General features: G+C 39.8%; 1 protein-coding gene across 5 annotated transcripts in view; it reads right to left on the minus strand.

Moving 5' to 3' along the window:
• NELL1 (neural EGFL like 1) overlaps positions 1-17,496 on the minus strand; it is a 302,370-nt gene that overhangs the window by 146,810 nt on the left and 138,064 nt on the right. For all 5 annotated transcript variants that reach the window (XM_052811479.1, XM_052811477.1, XM_052811478.1 and 2 more), the window contains exon 13: positions 9,183-9,308. In XM_052811479.1, the coding sequence (XP_052667439.1) occupies positions 9,183-9,308 (126 nt within the window). The remainder of the gene's footprint in view (positions 1-9,182; positions 9,309-17,496) is intronic.

The raw sequence follows: 17,496 nt of genomic DNA on the forward strand, positions 1-17,496 counted from the left end.
ACTGTCAGAAGAGCCCATCAGACATAAGCACCATGAACTTTATGGAAAATTTTCTGTTGAGCTTAACGAGCTTTAAAGAATTCCTTTGTTTCAGAAATAAAGGCCTTTGGAAATCTTAAATCCAAGCAGCAAATACAAAGATACAACAGCAGAGCAGCAAAGTGCTGCGCATTTCACAGATGTGTCAGTTGTTCCTTGGCAGACTAGTCTCATCCACCAAGAAACACTGCCTTTCACGAGGAAATCCCCAAGTTACACACTTGTCAAATCCAAGTTAATATACTGCAAGTTCCTGGCCTTTCTAGAGGTCATCCCTGGTCATTTCCACCATTCCTTAAATCGAAGCGGTAGGAATTTGGCACTCCCATATTCCGGTGTGAATGGGCTCCTCTTCCTCTGTACGGGATCTCTTTGGAAGAAATGCATATGTATGTGCCATACACTATACAGATTTTGGTCACACCAGACTCCAGATACTACACTCTGCAAGATACACACAGGCATATTGGAGAAGCAGTCGAGTCTTTTTTCCTAATACTTTCCAACAGTAATGTGCTCATTATTACTGAAATTAGACAAGCCATATAACCCATTCAAGCACCAAAAGCAAACACTACAGAGAGTCTGTATCTGGCCATTAGTCATCCATCCGACATTTCTTCCTTGTCTAGCTAAACGATGTGTTTAGGCAGAAAAAGAGGATATAGCAGGGCAAATAGAGAATTCCTGTCCACCATGATCAGCATTGTGCGTGGCTAACCAGCCTTTGGCAGCAGGCATTAACGCAATCCAGGACTCTGACAATCAATACGGGAGGTTTAGGCCACATCCGTCTGTCTGACTTGCCAACCCCATGCACACTGCACCTCTTACCTGGGACCATTCTTTAGAGCATCTTCCCTGACACACAACACCACTCTTGCAGCTCAACGAAAAAAAAAACAAAACACCCCACACCAACACACACAAAAAAACCCACTCAAAAAACCCAAAACCAAAAAGCCACAACCTTCTGTGAGACACCAAAAGTTTGGGGGCACAGGCCCAGAATTTTCTGAAGGCAAAACATGAAGTGATGAAGAAACCCCCCTTAGAATATTTTCATACTGTTCAGCCACAAATCTAAAAATAGGCTTGTAGGTTACAGATGAGAAGAATAAAGCATATTCATGAAAAGAGATTTTAAATATTAAAAAGGGCTGCACATAGAAAGGTCAAAGCATTCTCCGTGTTCACTAAGAATATGACAAGAGATGACAGGCTTAAATTGTGGCAAGGGAGATTTAAGGTAGCGATTAAGCAAACCTTTCTAAATGGCTGAGTAAGTACTGGGAGCGGGGAGGGGCGGGGGGGAACAGGACACTACACGACACAAAAAGGGGTTTAAGGAATTTCCCTCACTGAAGTTGTTTGGGTTTTTTTTTTAAGAACAGATAAGACAAAGGATGGTTCAGGGTCCACGGATCCTGCCTTGAGGGGGAGTGGTGAGCCAGATGCCCTTCTCCATGATTCAGTTACTTCCATGATTTAGTAAGAGAGTTCAGTTCCGCGTCTGAAGAACAAAGGGTTTGTTACAAATGGTTTCTGGAAACAGAATACAGCATGGGCGAATTTTTTACTTGTTTGGACAAAGAAGAGGACAAACCCTGGCTGTTAGAGCTCCAAAAAGATCAGAACTTGATTGAGTAAACTCTTTCCCAAAAGCAAGTTACACTCCTGAAGGCATCAACACTTACTGTGGAAGCAGATGACTAAAACATGAGAGCTTTTTGCTTCCAGCCACTGACATCGATCCTGCAGCTGCTGCATGTTTTCAAGACAGCATGTTCCCACTGAGAAATTAGTGTGATGGCTCTCATTCCATCTCTCACCTCACGGACTGCTTGTAGTAATCGCTAGATTTAGGAATCCAGAATTCGTGCGCCACAGAAATGGATTTAGTCCTATTGTATCAAGGAGGAATCCTGCCATAAGAGAGCTCAGGACAAATGCTGACCAGGTCACATGGAAAGGCTTGCCCTTGGTTGTTCTTTAGACAGACAGCTTCATTCATGGGTCTTGAATGAGTATTAAATCCATATTACTATTTTTAAGCATGAGCTTAATGCTTAAGTTTATGCGTAAGCACGAACATGCATATGCAAAACAATTTGAAATACTATATTTTTGTGATAGCATATATACCAGCACAAAAGGCTGCAGCTAAGAAATCATGTAAAAATGCTAATTATGCCTAAGTCAAGAAATACAACTATCAGCATGATTTGCGGTCAGCTGTTTAATTAATTTTAGTATTAATAAAGTTACAGAAAATCAATGTGTCAAAAGGACTTGAAAGGATTATCAACTACTCTGGACAAATCAGCAACACTTCCATGCCTAGAGCACAGGAAAGCACAAAGATGTTTAATTAAACTATTTACCAGTGAGGAATTTAAATCACTATAAATATTACATTTTTAGTACATTTTTTCCCTCAGATTGAAAGCACTTAGGAGCAAATAATATGCAGTTTCCCAACGGCATTTTTTTAAAGGAAGAAATGTAAAATATGTTGCAGCTAAACCCAGTAAATGAAGGTGAAGTCAGGAACAAAGGAACGTAACGTGACATTTAAAATTAGAAGACTGGGGAATAATTCCACTCCAAAGTAACAAAAGATGTTACAAAAGTGCACGGGAAGAAGGAGAAGATTTATAACATGAAGGTCACGTGGTTACTCAGGGCCCATGCACACTGTGCTTCAATGAACTGCTATTGTTTCTTGGGAAAATATCAATACCTACAAAAATAAACCTCACTGTTCACTGAATCCTTGTCGGTATAAGTCTGTGGTTTTCCCACATCTAATTTTTCTGGCTCTGTTTACTAAACTCTCCAATGCTGCCACTGTCTCAGCATGAATTTGGGCAAGACGCTCCTCTTTGCTGTACCTCAGCTTCCCCTTTTCCGAAACAGCAATTAAATACTTATCAGCCTTGTAGGGATGCATTGAGGCGCTACCTCATCCATGTTAGTACAGCATTCTCTGACAATAAAAAAGAATCATCCTTTTTAGTATAATTCTAAACAGAGCTTCCCTATGGCAAGAGTGCACTAGTTATCTCTCTGTGGGACTTATCTAAAGCCAAAATGAACGTGATTGAAAGCTTGCTCTTGAGTTAATGGGGTTTGAGTCAAGACCTGCGTGAGTATCGGCCATCCGACGTGGAATCGCTCCGGTTTTGTTTTGCTGGATTGACTCAATACTCTTCTAGTCTTCCGTTGACTCATCCTGCAGAGCAAAGAAATGCTCTCTGATGCAAGCAATACTCACTGGCGCATAGATTACCTGCTGCTCAACTTGGCCAACAGCCCACTGAGGGCCTTGAAATAAATGCTTCTGCATTTCAAGGCACCTAGAACTAAACAACATTTCCCTTCACAGTTCTGGGAAGAGAAATGCTATTGATGCAGTTCAAACAAAAAAGTACTACTTAACACTAGGAGCTAAGTCCTGTCCTGCCTTTTAGCACTCGACACATAAAGACCTCAGGAAAGGAGAGACCAGCAGAAGACCACTTTCTTCCTGCTGAGTTAATACAAGCATAGTGTCATCCATTCGGGTTGGCTTAAGACTAATTTCCAAACGCATTTGGAAATGCCCGCATTGCCCTGAACATAGAGAGCGGTGACAAGACAAGCACACAAATCAAGACGCAGCTTGTAGAAGGACAACGGGCTGTCCTCAGCGTGTAGAGGACAGAGTGGACTCCAAAGCAGGGAATGCCTCATAGCAGTGTACATCAATATATTAGTGCTAAGTAAAATCAGGACAGTTGAGATCTGCCCAAGGTCCTTATCCCCGGTCACACCCATTGTGCTGAACATCTGCTACTTAATCTCTAAACGACGACATAACTATGACCCCAACCCAATTAATATTTTCGTAAAGTTTCTTTAAAAATTATGTAGTGCTAGGCAAGATACTCGCCGATGATATCCTTTAGAACAGCACGACCTAAAGAGGGCTCTTCCCCAAAACATACCTGAAAACTATTCCACCACAGACCTACCTTCACTGCTTACTGACCCAGGCTTGGGTTTTCAACTAGCAGACATGTCTATCAATTGACCAACTCCAGGCCATCATGTGAACAGCGGTAATGTTTACTGACCTCTGTGCACATCCAAGACCCAGTACAGTACTTTGAAAGTTCAAGTGCCACACCAAAAATATTAATGTTGCTTTCTTGAATGCTAATTTAGTTCACCAAAAAGGAAAAGGGGGGAAAGAGGGTCAGTAGATTAGATTGCAGAAACAGCAGTGTCTTTCAAAGAGTGACTGTATTATCAATTGGCTGCCTAAAAGCTTCTATTTGGGTCTTTCTCAAACACATACAGCGGTTCTGGACGAGAGGTCGGTATCCTGCCCTTTGAGATTGCCACTTCACCATTGTGAAACTTGCTGCATTATTAGTATTACTATGGGGTCAACTACACCACCTTGAACCTGACAGGTAAACTCCAGCAACAAAAATCTAAAGGCATCAATTTTAGTGATAGCAAACAATTTTGAGCGTTTGTTCTAACCATAGCAGGAAATTTCTGCAGTTGAGCTGCCTTTCACAGATAGGAGAGGGGAAGAAGGGAAGAGCAGAAGGGGGTTGCTGTTTTTTTTCCCTTGAAATTGAGATTTCTCATAACTCTATGTTTTTCTATGCTTTAGGCACAACTTTTCCAATAACATGCTGCAGAAGGGCTTGTTCTGAAAGGTGCGTTAGATTCAAAACTGAATGCCACTCCAGAAACCACATGGGATAGAAGTGAAGGGGCTTATGGGATAACTTGTCAAAATCATTAGGTTTTCTTACTCCCTCTTCTCTACCCATACCGTAAATCAAATTAGCATATAAACTAGAGACTAACATTTAAATTCTAAACAACATATTTCTATATAACATCAGTTTTTCCACAGAATTAAAATACTGAACGATGTATTTTGAAAATACTTCCTGTTTTAGATAAGGGCTTGCTTTTTTGCAAGTAACATGTAATTAATTTAGTGACTCATTGCTTAGTCAAGCCAAAGGTAAAAAACATTATCACACAAACCGAGGACTGAAAAAGGGCTAAAAGCACAGTCTGGTATTCAAACATCATGCAGAACTGCACAACTCCACAGAAAAATCTGGAGGTAGATTCCTTCCACGGAGGAAAAACATCTGCCAGCATACCTTGGTGCATAAAAAGGAGGATGTGTGCATATAGGTCACACCACATTTTGGCAGAATGTGCTGCTGACATACGTTGCCTGGCCAGATAACTTCCCATACTATTTCTTGAAAACATGCCCCTAGGCCAAAATGGGCCGAGTCATTCTCAAGTCCAAAGGAAGTTTCTTCATGTTGCAAAAGGGCCGTGAGTAATACATGCAAATAGAGGAATAAAAATCTCTTGGCAGTCTCATTTGTAAAGGTCTTTTTTAAGCTTTAGTGCATAGCAAGTTTTCAGCGTCCCATGCAGCCCCAAGGAAAACACTGCAAAATGAGGGATTTTTTTCTAAACGGTTATCATAGATGTTAAAGGCCAGGAATCTTTATCGTGATCATCATGATTGTCTTCACAGAAAATGCCAGTACTATGCGAAGAGAGATGAGACCCACCCACACTGTTTCCTCTTCATATCAGCACGATATATGTAGTTATTACAGATAACTTATAGCCTATTAAGATGAAAAAGCATTTGTTTACTTGATTGAATGGCAGTGGGACATAGAAACTATATATTGTAGTTTCAAACTACAATTCAAAAATCATACACATGCATTTTCAAAATCATACCAGAGAACAGATGCAGCCCATCAAAAATCAAATTACAAGATTTTTATTATGTAATTTATAATGCTTCAAAGAGCATGAAACTAAATAATGCACTTTTGAAGCAACCTCCCAAACTGGTCTGTTAGAAGAAAGCAACCCAAGAGAACTTATTTTTCAACAAGCAAGCAGGGTAAAAACCTGTGGAAGCCAATAAAATGCTTTAAATCAGTAGATTCCAGTAAATGAGAACATCTGGAGCAGCAAATCTTGCTGCCATTTTCAGAATGGACAAGACTGTGATTTACCTGAGAACAGATAAACAATCTGTCAGTGTCACTGGAAGAGACTGAAAGAAGCTTCCTATTCAAGGGTAACTTTTCTTAATAAAACTGTGTCTTTCACTCAACAACTTAATTAACATTCAGAGCTCAAAGCTCTAGGAACAGGTGAGCAGAAAAACACTGATGTACCCTTCTTGGTGAACGTAGGTTAAAGTTATTGCTAGGCTGGCTAACCTGTCACGAAATACCATGGGATGAACCTTAACACACCGGGTCTTTTGCTTATGTGAGACTGAATATTGTTTATTAAAATAGACACTACTTAATTTTAAATCGTAGTTCAGAATTTAATATAATTGTAGGCTTCATCCAGAATATTATTGTCGTCACTCTGCCTCTGTGACTGCATTTTCTATGCAATCAGCACAGCTTCCAACACAGTAGCTTCTTACTGTTAACCACGGGAAGTTCCTACTCTGCAGTTCTCATGATCAGAAATGGGAAATATTATTCAAAAATTGTTTGGGGAAAAAAAGTTTCATCAACACCAAAACAGTACAAATTAGTTTCATTTGAGAAAGATGCAGAGTTATAAGAAAACACTCTGGAAGCTGCATATTTAAAATTCAGCAATATTCAAATGAATTCAATTTTCCTCAATTCAAATTGACCTAGCATTTAAATATTCCCTTCAGTTCTTTTTATAAAGATAAACCCCTCAATATCAAATTTAAATACTTCATTGAGCTTCAAAATTGTTTCTGATTTACGGCTTCCACATATCGCTGCTTTCCACTTTTGGAAAGCTGCCAGAGCACCGGGGCCAGCCACCAAGGCCACCAAGCACAGGCCTGCCCAGCGACACACAGAAGCTGCTCAACAGCAGACGATGACTTCGTACCTTGATGAATTAGACTCAGACTTCCCAAAACAGGATACCTCCTGCTCTACGGAATAACTCTGCTTTTAGGTGAACAGTGTATAAAATACACGCGATGCTGTGCACGTGCCTTAAAAACTTGTCAAACCTTGTCTTGAACCCATTAGAGCCTGACCCCACGTAAACAAAATTCAGTTGTAATCAGAACACCAACCCATCTCAGGCTTTCAGATTTGTCCCCAAATGCATGGTTCAATAACAAGATAATTTATCATTTATTTTGTTTGAATAAAGAGGAATAAATTTTAAAAACTGAGTAATAGCTATAATCTATTTTGCTTCTGCCTGCTATACGTTGGTGCCAGAATGAGAAGGAACTAGTTAAGTATTTGCTGCCTGATTTTTTTTATTATTGTTATTTTTTTAAGATTCATAAGAGGAAAAGTCTGTATAAACATAATGCAAGATACAAAACCAGGATTCGTGCTTCTATTGCACAACGCTTATTTTAAATACATTTATTATTATAACATACATTTATTTCTAGGTATAACAGGCAATGAACCATGTTCCTCCTCATCTATGTTACATACTTGCTACGCTTTTTAACTGTGATGTCAAAAAAGAAGTCATTTTAGCAAGATGATAAACCTCTAAGAAATAGTTATTTCACTCATTTATTACTTTGTTCTTATACCCGTTCTAGATTTCTTTTGCACGTGCACTTGAAATGAATGTTCGTCCATTACTGTAAAGCAACTTGTCATACTACTTCACACTTTTTCTGTAAATCACAAATAACGCTGCTTTCTAAATCACCTAATGATAGTGCCTTGCTGGAAGGAAAGGAACATTAGGAAATCAGTAGCACATATCTGGAAAGCAAGCGCCAGATTATCAAAAACACTTTCCCCATCACTGTGAAGGCCACTACCTCACACAGCACGCACATTTAGAACAATATTGAAGGTCTGAAACTCTTCTGATGTGGCAGATTGTAAAAGATCAAGAAAAACTCAAAAGTTTACTCAAAAGACACAGATTATATAGAAATAATGACTCTCTGGGCAAAAATCAGTTTCCTGACAGCTACTTAGTATCAGCCTCTCTCAAGAGGTAGGGCAGGACTTTGCCACAGTTTTTATAAACTACATAATCTTAGCTACAAGACATGCTGTCACCGTGAAAGTCAACATTTCCTATGACCTTCCCTAAGGATAACATGTGCATTACAACATAATTATTCCGGGCTGGAAATCGTTCTCATACTGAATACTCCTGTGCCATCTTTCCACTTGAGAAAATAGCTCACCCAACACAATTCTAAACATGGTATTGTGTCAAGATGACTTCTTTCCATTTCAATAAATCTGACTGATATTTTCCTCCTTTGCCAGACAGGTGCACCATCAAAATAATCCCAAGATCAGCCTTTCTGGAACGTTGCAATTGAAAGATGTGATCCAGTTAGGTATAGTTGGGCCGAGCATTTCAGCATCTTCTCACGCTTTTCCCCGAGATTGCCAGAGAAGGTCCCTTAAAAATCTCTAGATGGAAATGAGACCTACCTACTTACTGCTAAGAATTTTTAGAGTTCATTTTGCTGACAGGTATTAAAAAGGAATCGCTAGATTTATTGTCTAATGCTATCGCACTTGTTCTTTTTCTAAATAATGCGTGTCATAGTCCTGGAGACATTAATTCTCAGCATTAGTAACAACAATTTCCAAACCACCTCATAATAACTGGGTTTGAGGACTTCATACATTTTCAGGTTTGCTTTTACATATTTGTCTCAGCTCTGTCCAGAAACAGATGATATTCTCCTCCTGGATAACTCCTCGTTTCAATCCACCGACCAGTTTCAAGCCACAGGTAATAAAACGTTATTTCTTCTCACTGCACACGTGATCTGATCTCAGCCTTCGCACCTTGCACGCAAGCCAGCCGCGGGGCACGAAGGGACCTTGTCGTGGCTGGCATCGGTGTGCGCACCACAGGGCTCCTTGAGCCACCTTCCAAGTTAATCCCAAAGGGCCCATACGTAGGAAAGGTACCTCATACCACATTTACCTACCTCACTTGTGCCTGAATTTTGTGGCGGCAGAGGGCCAGCTAGTACGTGCCATTGGGTACGGCACAGGGACTGATTAGAAGCTAAGTAATACACACAACACACAGAGTATAACACTACTATTGCTGTATACCTGAGAGCTCACCTGTACAGGAGAAATCATCCACACGGACGTATCCCATGACACAGTCACAACGATAGGATCCAGGCAAGTTAACGCATACAGTATTGGCATGACAATAATGCATCTTGGCAGCGCACTCATCAATATCTGCAGGGAAGAACCACCGAGGAAAGTTACGGTCAGGCTTAGTAAAATGAATAACATGACACAATATTAGAATAAGAGAAAATAAATTCCATTTACAACTCCAAAGGCAATCTGGTTTAACTCTAGCATTAAAGAACAAGGCAAATTTAGTAGAAAAGTATTCCTTAAAATAGAGCTAAAACTCTTGTATCATAGTAATGGGTTCCTTCCACTGTTCTTCATAAAATCCTGAATTTTTAAGTCTGGAAAAGTAACACATACATTTGGGTTTTTTCTGTGACAATGTTGAAAAAAAAAAAAACTGGTGCAGAGTTTTCAAACACATAAATAGCATCAGACGTATGCAACACTGAAAATCCTAATTCTGCCTCATTGGTAAACTAAAGCTTGAGGGCATAGTAACTCTGTACAGCATGGTATCAGTTGCAGTGCTGGACAGATACGACATGGCAATGTTTGTCAGGGCAATGTAGCAGATTCAACCGCTGAGTTGATCGGAATGTGTTCCAGCCCTCCAGATTCACCCAAGTGCCCTGACAATGCCCTGTCCCTGAAACACACTTCTGGAGTTACTGAACAGTGCCCTGTGCCGCTTCCACATCCCGCACAAGCAGAAGATTGAGCCAGTCACCGAAACCCGTTCTAAGCCTGCTTTACATCACGCCACTGGAAAAAAAAGATAACTAAGGAGCAGTAGAAACTCGACCCCGTATCTCTGTTTGCTTGAGCAATCTCTACTGCTGCTGCAAATCCACTATTCAAAATTGTTTTCACAACAGTGAATCAAACCTGTAATTTACTTGCCTGTTTAAATATCCCAAAGCTCTGTGATATTGTAAACTGTTAAAATCTTCCCCCTTCCTTCCCCACAAAACCAGGTATTGCACTGAAGAATTCTCTTTAGTTTTTTTCTCAGCAGGACAGATTTTCCCCTTAGTAGCACAGATTTTACATAAAGTAATTCATGGTTTTCAAAACATTAATTCTAGCATTACATATGTCCACACAAAGACAGATGAGTCAGACCAGTTCCCCCCCCGCCCCCCCCATTACTTTCTCCTTGTTATTGATTGCTCGCACTTAGGAAAGGTATTAATTGACAACACAGCTGAAGAGCTTCCTCAGCTGGTGGGGTACAGATGAGTTGGTCACCCCACAGTGTGGTCTCCTACCGCATCCCTCCGCACAGCCACCTGTAGAGACCAAGCTACAGTCTCCCTTCTCCCTCACCACACAGTGCTTATTATGGAGACACAATGGAAGTGCTACAAGAGGTTAGCACCATAACGTCAGGATTTAATCCCAAAAGGTGGGGGAGAAGTTAATTTTGCACATGCTGCATTCTTGATTGCCTAAATTTGGGTATCCTGTTCAACCTTCCTAAACTGAAGTAGCTGCAGTTGAAATACACCCACATTTTCCAGCCTCTGAAAATGAAACACATGCCAGCTCTACTCACACTTTCTATACTACGGACATCTGTCCAGTAGGAACTACTAGCTAAATCACTTTGTGTTGGCCACCAAACAGCTGTCAGTTGGCAGTGATTTCTGACTGCTGCCAACTTGGGCTGAATTAGAAATGATGGCCTGGAGGCAAAAGACTTTGTATACCGCTGCAAACACCTTGAACTATCTCATTCCCGCATTTCTGTTGTTTCTGTTGCAGTGCCACTTGATGAAATGAATTTTAAAAAGTCAGGAGCATCAATATATGGAAGATAAAAGCCAAGAAAAATCCTCCCACATGTCTTGTTATCACACCACTGAGTGCTAGAGCCACTTGGGAAACACTCAGGTGTTGACGTGTGTTCACACTGTTCTGCTTGCAGCCTCTTTTTAATAGGCTTTTGGAGCATAGCTTTGAGGAATTTTGTTCTTGCATATCTAATAATTTTCTAGCATAAAAGGGAAAGGAACGAAAAGATGTCTGAAAAGAAAGCAAGAATGTCAAAACAGCAACCAATTCACCTGAAAATTAACCTTATGCTCTACCCTCTACCTCCATCTTCCTCACTGAATTCGCTGGACATCACTCCTCTTTCTTGCCCCAAATGGAAGGGAGAGGATTAAAAGTCTTAAAGGTGAAGGAACTTCGATTCATTGCAAGCAAGGCCCACTTTACCGTAACACAAAATACAAGAATACCCAGAGATAAAAATAAAATTCACAACCCATATGAAAATATCGCTGCGGGAGAAATTCTCAAAAGGAGACTAAGGACTTCAAGTGATGACTTGACTATAAATAGAGGAATTGAGTACAACTGACACTGGGTTTCTGCAGAAGTCCTTGAGTCCAGGAAGAAAAAGACTGGGCCTAACAAAGGAAGCAGAAGGAACAAAAGATACCTCTCTTCAAACTTTGCTCATTTATTTAACCCTCTTCTCAATCTTTCGTGGTGCATTTTCCACAAACCTTTTCAGTATTTCACATCTTCTTTTACCTTTGCAGTAGCAGCCTTCTACTAATACACACATTTCCTTCACAGAGAATAATATTGAGAGGTCAAAACCGGCAACAGTATTTTCTTATTAAAGCCTGTAGGGCAATGCTAAAGCTGTTGTTCTGGACCACAATTCTACAAATTCTTGTAAAAGCTTAGGTATTCATCACAAAAAGCTTTGGGTTTTTACTTAATATTGTTAGAGTAAAATCCATAAAGCACACAGTGGTATATATCAGCTCAGTTGTAATGGAACTCAAATTGTGATTCATATGTATAGATTGCTTGTCGCATTTGAAATATTAGAGCTCATCTTCTAGCAGTCTTTTGAGGTGATAAAAATACATGATTTATGTTTCTCTCTAGACTGGTGAAGTAGTTTGTTTTTCTTTTAAAAAGGTATACTTATGGTCTTTAAAATGAGACTTGACACAGCATAATGATCATTCACATATCACCAGCTTCCATCTACATAAACTAGCTCTTTGCAACAACAAAGACATTGGGGCTTCAGTCTTCAGTAAGGACCATTACATTACAGGCTGGGTTGGTTTGGTAAGTGAGTGCTATTCTACTGGGTTCAAGTGTTTCCTTAACAGTCAGCAAAATAGGGTTCATTGCCTATACAGAGCTCTCTTTACCGCAGTACTCACCCACCCCGTAGCTAATCAGTTAGCACCGTTACTCCTTACAGTTCTAAATAATGGTCGTGATCTTATGGGGAATTACATATGTATTAACTTTTATTATCTGTGCCAGTGCACTCAGCGATGCTGTGTGTACACTGGGACAAAACTCAAGAAAAGTATCTCAGTGGAGCTACCAGCTTAGCGCCTGGCATGCTTTTTGCTGCACAGCAGGCACCGATCACCTCATACCAACCAGCTGAGCAAAACAAGATGGGATGGAAAAGCAATACTAATGGTGTTCAACCCGTGGCCGGGGAAAGAGATTTTCTTATCTGCAAATGTACTTTACAAACTTTACAAACCACTTAATTCTTTTCACGCCTGACTTAGAATCTTATCACTAAATATTTATAATATTTAAAGATGACAATGAGACACCAAATCACAACTAGAGCATCTTTTTACTGTTTGTCCCCTCCAACAAGTCACATCAAAACAAATTAATCACTGCTGCAAAAAGGGCACGGTTCCTGTTAACAGCGATAGGAATTTTGTCCATCCACCCAAAGTGGACCTACTATTTTTTAAACTGTTAGTCCTGTAATAATCCTGAGTGAACAATCTTGAAACAAAGCACACGCTGCCTCTAGAATTGCAGACCACTTTTTGCACACGTTTAATAATAATCGATTTGGACATTAGCAGTATCATCACCTGTTGTTCGGGGCTTTGTAGTTTAACTACTACTAAACTATAACATTCAAATCAACACGAAACAAACTATGAAGTGTTCCAGAGCACCAACAGATGATGTATTTGGAAATCTGCTAGGTATCAGAATCAATTACTCCATTTGCAACTATCTCCCAATTACTCGCTTTCTGGTCGGGGAGCGTATTTTCCCAAACTCAATTCTAATTTTCAAGCACTCTGTAAGGAAGCAAAGACAGAAAATCAAAGACAGGGGGGGAAAAAAAAAGACAGCTTTGCAGAAAGCTCTGATCTCTAATTCATGACTCCCAACTAGAAAACATTATTAATGGGGGGGTAAATCCCCCTTCGCTCTTTTGATTCCAGTTAATACTATGCCTTGACTTGGAACTGTATTAAACGCTGGTCTAAATAATCAGGATTTTTAAAAATGTCAAATCAACCTGTGTTGTTATTTAAATAATATCAAATCTTAAAATATGTTCACAAGCTGATGGAATCATATAAACAAAGTTTCCAAAACAGTGGAGCACAACAGCAGTGGAGCACACGAGAGGTCCTACAATTTCTATCACCGTATGCTTATGCAAAAGTGAACACATGCTATTTTCCCTCCACTGACTTAGCAGCTCCTTGTTCATTATATTTACTTTTTGTTCTCCAAATCCTCCCTGATTCTGTCCTCTCCTGCTCTTATCTCCTTTCCACTGCCAGACTCACTTGACTTCAGCTCTGCTTCCCCCCCCCGCCCTTTTTTTTTTACCCTCCCACTGCCTATTTTCTTTCGCATATGTCTAACATACCCTATACCTGGTTTTTACCTTTAGCACGGGGTTGGTTTCTCAAATTGTGCAATACAACCCTCAGGCAGCCACAAAGCATTAGACAGCAGGAGTCAGCAGTTCCCTGCAAGCTGGCAGCGGCTCCGCTTCCCGCAGTTGCCCGAGTAAGAAATGACTAATTATTGGCTGCAAATATTTAGGCTAACCTTAAAACTGTTTACCAACTTGGACTCCTTGATAGCGATTCATCTCCTCCAAGGCAGGGCAGCAATGCAAACACAGGCCACCCTCGCTGTTCCTCTGACTTAGAAGGACGGAGCTGCTGCCTGGTCAGAGGCAGGGAAAAAACCCAAAACAAAAGCAGATAAGCCAAGGGAAAATTTCCCTTTCAATGAGGCTAAGAAATGTTACTGTAATGTCATTAAATAACCAACTAGCTAAAAATGCCTTCATAAACTAGGGCTGGTGTAACATCAGCTGGGAATCCATGAGCAATAAAATAACTATCAATATAATAACATCAGGAAGTACTATCACTTTGACTTTTAGAGCGTCATTAAAATGGTGCAGCCTCTTCCTCTGGGCACAGCGTAAAAATGCTTTACGTTGATATACCTACTTTACGATCAGGACAAGAGTATCAATATTCCAAATCTGCTTTCTATCAATTTCACTGCCCCTCTAGGGATGACAACTCTATAACTATCAGGTTAAACAAACAAGCAAATAAATAAATATTTTAAAACACACGCTCACATGCAAATCACACTTGAACAGTCATACTTGCCAGTGAAGACCAGCCCCAAACTAACATAACATTCCTGAGGAGGACAAAAATAAAAACTCAAGTGAAGTCACCTTCCTCTTCTGTATTTCAGTACTGGTAAGCTTAAATTCTTTTACCAGTCACATGCAAGAAAGCAACTGGTCATTCTCGAACAAAGATCACATTAGCACCCCTTTCCTACTTATTTCTCAGCTACCTGAGTAAACAGTCCACCCAGCAGTCATACAGAAAAGCCGTTGCTTCCCAAAATCCGCTCTAGTGAAATTCAGCCTTAGACATTAAAATATTGCCTAGGTACAAGATGAGCTTCCCCTTATCCATCCTTGTTAATGTTTACAATAACACACAAATCATTAGTCTCTTTACTATAGGTTACAATTTTTTGCCTTAAAAAATGAAAATAAAAAACCCAAGAATTTTTCATAACCTGAGTCTCCAATGATCTGACCAACTCTTTGGAGCCAGGATATTTCAGCTACAGTCATTTGGGTCATCATTCCTCAAAATATCACAACCCTATCATGAAAGACAGCACCAGACTCTTTAAAGCTTGCTGTTCAGACTATCTAGTGTCCCTCTAAGTGAGAAGATTTTCCTTTTATTATTCTACTAAATTCTGCTCCTCTCAAAGGGAAACTGAAAATTTGCAGTTCCACTCTCCCTTGTGCTTTCCATCATTATGCTGGCAATTTACAATGCATTATTAAATGTCTGTGTGGTTGGTTTGGGGGGATGGTCCTCAAGAGCCTTGAGATCTCTTAGGATAAAAACAGTTTATTTAAATTTAAATTTTTGTAGAAGATCATTTAACTCAGTTAGAAAGCTGCCGCTGATGTGTTAGCATTAAAGAAAATACAAGTAATGTGGTGGTGTTTTTAACAGAAAGGAGATGTTTTCTTAACCCTAAGCAAATGACTGCGTTCATTTGATAAATACATTAATAGAAGATGTTCACAGACTTCTAAATATTACTTTTTTTTAAATGTTTGCAGCTATAGCTCGTAGGGATGGTATCTCTGACAGTTGCAAATAAGTTATTTTAAAAAATACGTGGCCAGAATTCACATATGATAATGCAGCTTAGAGAAGACAGATTAAAAATAAGCACAAAAAGCAGAATGAAACATTTGGGGGAACAGGTTTTGGCTAACGGCAGCAGCTCAGTCATTTGCTCAAACATGCCAAAGCAACTAGCAAAAACAAGTCAAGATTCTTCTTGTATAATAACAGCCGCTATGGTGTTCCGAACTTAACTGAAGTTAAGAAAGATTGCTTTATCCAGGATTATTCAAGCCTTTTAATTTTTCCTTTCTAATTATTCTTTGAAAATATACAGATACTTGTATTCAGAATGCACGGCAGCTGAATAGGCTACTAAGCAGTGTGCCTGAGTGGGTGTAAAGACTTTTCTTTAAAGATGCTGCTTAATTTGCTCTTCCACTAAGTGGCTTATGAGAGGCTATGTAATGAGCAAGCTACTTTGCAGTTTCGGCGTCTGTCTGGCCAGCAGGATTCAGAACTTCTACCCAAGTCAGTGCCACCGTCTCTGCTCTCCAGCTACTCTCTGGCCTCTTGGACTCAAATCAAAAGAGACCACTGCCTTTGAGGACACTCTGCTATAAGGGACTCGTGGATTCCGAGGAACATTGCTTACGTCCTGTCACGGACATTATAGCTGAGAGGTTCTTCGTCACCCCTAGGTATTTTAACATACTCAAGAATACCAGCAGGTACTTCAAGAAAGAATTCTATATTTCAGGGAAATGACCTAGTGTCTATCAGAAAAAAACAAAGAACACTTTTATGTCCTCTCAAGCTGTATTAAGCCCTCTGAAGAGTAAAGAGTAAGATGTGGCTGCTGCTGATTATAATGAGACCACTTCAACTAAAATGGAGTTAATCCCAAATAAGCTGGTGCTGGCCATACAGGAGTTGTTGGCTCTAGGAACTTTGCAAGAGCAAGCCTTCAGCGGGAGAAGTTGTCCACTCTTTGGTTGAGAGTACACAGGGGATTTCATGGGTTACAGAACTATCACTGTATCCCTTGAGAACAGGACTATGTAATGAGCCAGCAGGGATCTGTGCTATCTCTATCTATAGTCAGAGTAATATTCTTGACAATATTGCCAAGGACGCTGCAATATGTAAGAGTTAAATTCAGAGAAAGATAAAAGATAAACTCAGAAAAGGAATGCAATTCAAATATGATGCATTTTGAAATCTTCTCTTATAAAAATGTGAAATTAGAAGTAAACCCATGAAGCTGTAAGTCCCATGATGGTGTAAGCTTGTTCTTTCATATTAGTTTTTGTCTTAAAAACAGCTCAAAAACCGTTTGCTGATCTTTTTTATTATTTTTTTAGAGGTGGTGTGTTCAGTAGTTCATATTATAAATTCTTTCCTCCATCACCCATACTTATTCAAAGTTAGGAAATAACCATATTTGTACATGCTACCTTTCTCCGAAGAGAAGTTTTCTTAAAGCTTCACTCCAAATGTTAATTCTGGAATAAATAAAAATTCCTACAAAACTGTTAAGTACAACATTGGGGTATCCAAGTTTCATCCTTGTAAATGTAATAAATGCTTGCGTGGGCATAGCGACATGTATCCCAATAAACAAAATACTGCTTAAATTCACCACAGTAATCATGTCTGGCACTTCACCAGAAATGAAACAGTACACAAAACACGAAAAGCCACTGGCTTTTTCCATCCCACAGCAGGCAACAGACTGTGAGAAAATGATGACATTCCTCCCTAGGTATCCTATATATCTTTCCCTAAAGCAGGGGATGTTTTGGGTATGTCCTAGCTTTTGAGGAGAAGACGGT

Source organism: Harpia harpyja, chromosome 16 (genome assembly GCF_026419915.1).
Source record: "Harpia harpyja isolate bHarHar1 chromosome 16, bHarHar1 primary haplotype, whole genome shotgun sequence".
Taxonomy (NCBI): domain Eukaryota; kingdom Metazoa; phylum Chordata; class Aves; order Accipitriformes; family Accipitridae; genus Harpia; species Harpia harpyja.